Source organism: Coturnix japonica, chromosome 3 (assembly GCF_054131305.1).
Source record: "Coturnix japonica strain WE chromosome 3, WE-NBRP24, whole genome shotgun sequence".
Taxonomy (NCBI): domain Eukaryota; kingdom Metazoa; phylum Chordata; class Aves; order Galliformes; family Phasianidae; genus Coturnix; species Coturnix japonica.
In genome coordinates this window covers 31,658,939-31,663,459 of record NC_140665.1, presented here as the reverse complement: position 1 = coordinate 31,663,459, position 4,521 = coordinate 31,658,939, and the positions used below count along the sequence as shown (strand labels likewise).

General features: G+C 46.4%; 1 protein-coding gene across 1 annotated transcript; it reads left to right on the top strand.

The window, feature by feature from the left end:
* The first annotated feature begins 395 nt into the window (after positions 1–395).
* On the top strand, positions 396–3,774 carry NANP (N-acetylneuraminic acid phosphatase). The gene is made up of 2 exons (XM_015857568.3): positions 396–550; positions 679–3,774. Exons 1-2 carry the CDS (start codon positions 461–463, stop codon positions 1,372–1,374), a joined length of 786 nt encoding a protein of 261 aa, XP_015713054.1. The 5' UTR covers positions 396–460; the 3' UTR covers positions 1,375–3,774.
* Positions 3,775–4,521: the final 747 nt, after the last annotated feature.

The following is a 4,521-nucleotide window of genomic DNA, read 5'->3' as shown; positions in this document are numbered from 1 at the left end:
GGAGCCCCGCCCCCGTTTCCCACAGCATCGGGGCACCGGCACGAAACGAAAGCGAAAGGCGGACGGGGAGCGGGGCTGGGCGGCTGCGACTCATTCACAGCGCCCTGCCGTGGCGGACCGCGCTGCCTGCAGCGCTACGGACCGCTCAGCTTACAAGCGCTCCGCCTTACATCTGCGGGCACAGGCAGCTCGGCTCAGGCTCGGTGCACGGAACCCTACGGCCGTTTTTGCTGAGAGAGCGGAGGGCCCGTTTGGCAGCCATTCGTGCCCTGACTCTGAGTTACGTAACTCAAGGAGTTTATTTATTAGCATTAAAATAAAGGCGCTAGAGGCCCGGCTTCGCTCCCGGCCCCGCCCCGCGGAGCTCCCTTCCCACTGCGGCCCCTCCCAGCGCCGGGGCGGACACAGGGTTTGGTGTTGGCTCGGCTGTGTGCCACGCACGGCTCTACGCGCTGCGACCATGGGGGTGCACGGCGTCAAGGCGGTGTTCTTCGACCTGGACAACACGCTGGTGGACACGGCGGCGGCCGGGCGCTGCGCCATCGAGGAGGTACGCGGGGGTGGCAGCGAGAGGGAGCGGGGCGGGGCAGAGCGGCGGTGTGCGGACGGGCCGTGCTGTGCCGTGCCGTGCCGTGCCGTGCTGTGCTGTGCTGTGCTGAGCTGTGCTGTGTGTTGCAGGTGGTGAACGCGCTCCGCTCCAAGCACCACTACGGGGAGGGGGAGGCCCGCGGGATCTGCGACAAAGTGCAGGAGAAGCTTCTCAAGGAGTGCCACGACCCCGCCAAGATGTGCATCACCGACCTGCGCATCTCGCACTGGGAGGAGGCGATCCGGGAGACCGTCGGCGGTGAAGCCAACCGCAGCCTGGCCGCAGAGTGCTACTTCTTGTGGAAGGCCACCCGGCTGCGGCACCTGACGCTGCCCGAGGACACGCGGGACATGCTGACCGAGCTGCGCAAAGCCGTCCGCCTGCTGCTCCTCACCAACGGAGACCGGCAGACGCAGCGAGAGAAGATCGAGGCCTGTGCCTGCCAGCCCTACTTCGACGCCATCGTGGTGGGAGGCGAGCAGAAGGAGGAGAAGCCCGCGCCGTCCATCTTTCACTACTGCTGCGAGCTGCTGGGCGTGCAGCCGGCCGAGTGCGTCATGGTGGGGGACTCTCTCGACACAGACATCCAGGGAGGCCTGAACGCCGGCCTGAGAGCCACCGTGTGGTTAAACAAGTCGATGGCGGCCCCGGCTGATGCCTCCCCGGTGCCTCATTATGTCATTGCCTCCGTTCTGGACCTGCCGGCCGTGCTGCAGAAGATAGAGCACAAGGTGAACGCCAAGTTAGGAACTGACCGTGCTGCGGGTGGGACGGAGGCCCCTTGAGGGCTGCAGGGAGCTGCTGCCTGTGCTCTTGATACAGATCTGACCCTAGGATTTTCAACTCGTGTATGTTATGTTTTAAGCAGCGGGTGGAGCGTGGTTGTCAATGAAACAGGGTAAAAACAGAGTATTGGATCAATATCATCATAGTATCATAGTCTCGTGCGGGTTGGAAGGGACCTTAGAGAAAGGATATAAAGAATATATAAAGAATATAAAAGATGCAAGCACAGTTTGTGTGCTGGAACAGTAGTTCCAGCCTGTATCTGGAAATTACTTGGACTGACTGGCTAAAGCATGTTCGTCTCTGATGGAAGTCCCTTGTTTCTATACTGGAAAAGAAAATCAGAATGTTTTGGTCATTCAGTGGCAGTTATTTGCTTTGCTGAGCTGTAAGTTCAGCAGAGAGCTTCAGTTCAGACCTTGCTGGCAGCACATAAAGAACACAAAGGTGAGAAAGCAGTGTGCAATTTGCAGACCTTGACAGTCCGTCTACAGCTTATCTCAGAAACGGAAGTGAATTTTGCTATTCCTAAAACCTGAATTTATTGATAGAACTTATTATGTAGCCAACCACTTGGAAGTGATTTTTCTCTGATCCCTTTTCAAGTTTTAGTGCAGTGACTTTTATGGAATCTGTAACTTGCCAAAAGTACTTCATTGCACATACAAACTTGCATTTGTACAGGGGACCATTTATCAGAGGAACTCCATGGATAAGTTTTAACTTTATATCATCTTGGTGCTGCACATAAGCAGTGTACTTGTAAATCAGACCATGATTTTTGTTGTATCATTGATACAACAGGGATATTTACAGTGATCATCTTACTGTACTGTAACTTCTTTGGCAGTTCATATTATTGTTCTGTCTGATTTTATTAGGGAATTTTGATCAGACTCATTGGAGAAACTGTTTTTGCTCTTGCTCAGGTGTGTGACCGCTCAGATTCAGCTGTGCAGGATCAGTGCTCTTTTTGACTGAATGGCACTGCTGTTCATCCCTCCTTACTCCCATTTCCACATGTGTCTCATGTGATGTGCTCTGGAGAAGATGTTAGTTGTTTGTAAATGGCTTTCTTAACACTTTTCCATGAAAATGGAAAATGTGGAAGATGGTGTCCTATGTAATTGCAGCGCTGTGTATAGTTTCTTAACTTGTACGTGCATTTGGTGGAACACTTGAAACTAAAAGTTGCTGAGATGGCCCTCTGAAACACCACCATTTCTCTGTCCCAGATTATTATCTTACTTTAAATTTGTTTTATTTCATATACTTACTACAAAAGAAATAAGAGAATTTTGGGTGAGCGTGCGCAAGAAATGTATAGAAGAAGTGTATCAATTGAAATTCACGTAAACAAAGGTACAATTAAGGAAGTTTCACGCAGTGTCATGGATTCTGTTCAGAGGAACTTTGTTTACAACAGTACCCCACAACAGAAGCGAAGCAGTTTAACTGCACTGCTTGCATAGCATCAGGCTGAAAGAACTTGTGTCAGATTGAGGTTTCTGACCTAGCTGTAATGTAAAATAGCAGATAATAGTAATTCACAGTTCTGTCTGTGGGATTGAAGGGTATTTATTTACCTGGTTACCTTTTTTTTAATGTAAGCTGAGGCTTGCATTCTCTTGCTGTTGAATCATTCTGAAATAGGATGCTGATCCTGTTTCTTGTTTAGAAGGTCTCTTATTATATGAATCTGTTCTTTGTTTTGCACTTGGTTTTAGCCAGTTATTTTCTTACATTTATTATCTATGAAGAAAATGCTGTAACTGAACACTCAGGGGATAGTGTGGTCTGTAGAGGCCACACCTGAATATATTTCATTTCCATTGTGAGTACTGTACCAGGCTGGATGTGACTATCAGCTTCCAGTTAGGGCAACGCTATAATGATGCTGCTATACAAGAAGAAGAAAAGATACAAGGTATTTTTCTATCAGGCATCTTCTTAGAAGCAGTTACCCAAAAAACTGGATTAGGTATCTGGAATATCTAAATACTCAAATGGTTTTCCTTGATGGAGCTGTTACAGAAAACCAAGTGAAAAATAGTTTTATTAATGGAAAAATACATGTAATAGTGGAATAATTTTCAAATCAAGAGTAAAAAATAGATGAATAAAATTGTCTGTATTCAGTTTCAGTTAAGGTCTGGTTTTGCTTAGTGATATGCTCTATTAGGTAAGTTGTCTAGTTTAAATTATGCTACCAAAAATCACTAAATAAAAAGGAAGAAGAAAATCTATTTGTTTTTAAATCACATTTTCTCAGATAAATATCTCCTGAGGTTAAACTTCAGTAACACTGACTTTAAATGAACTGTAACAACAGTCTAATGCCAACTGTATTTAAGACAACCCATGTACCAGTCTAATAAAGGTATTTTGTTTATAAAACATTTTGTTTAGCACTCTGTCTTATTGTAACTGTTTTTCTAATAGTACAGAATCTGCTTCAAATTCATGACCCTGATATTTGGATACATTGAATATGTGTAGTTCTCATCATTGCAAAGGTTGAAGCAATAATTCTGTATTTTGGAAACTTCTTGGCCTGACTGTGTAGACCACAGTGAATTCCTAACACTGGTTAGGAATTGCCATGAAGGCGCATAGCTCTACCAGATGCATGAAGCACCACAGGACCTGCATGTCATTCGGTCTCCATTCTTGTTTGGGGGGCTTTGTATATGTAAGGTGTTAAGGTGCATAGTAGCAGCATCAGAAAAACTTCAGCACAAAATTAGAGTTCATCAAAGTGACCCAACAAATTTAATCTCCTTTTATAGCAAAATTCCCCACCTTGTTTACTAAGGTATAATCTCTTCAGATTTCAGGAAAGATTTTGCAGCTACTTTTCACAGTGTCCATCTAGATAAAATGTCCAGCGTAAAACTAAACAAAAACATAATGCCATCGCCCAGATGAACAACTGGGTGTCTGGTTGGGCCAATAGTAAATAGTGTTATGTCTGTCTGATGGCTGGTTACTAGTAGGCTTCTGCAGGGCTCTGGTTTTGGACCAGATCTCTTTTATGCTTTCACCAGTGAAAATATAAGATGGACAGAATACTACTAGAGAGTGCCCAAAGGAGGGCTCTGAAGATAGAGAAAGGCTGACAAGGCAGAATGCATGAGGAGCAGCTG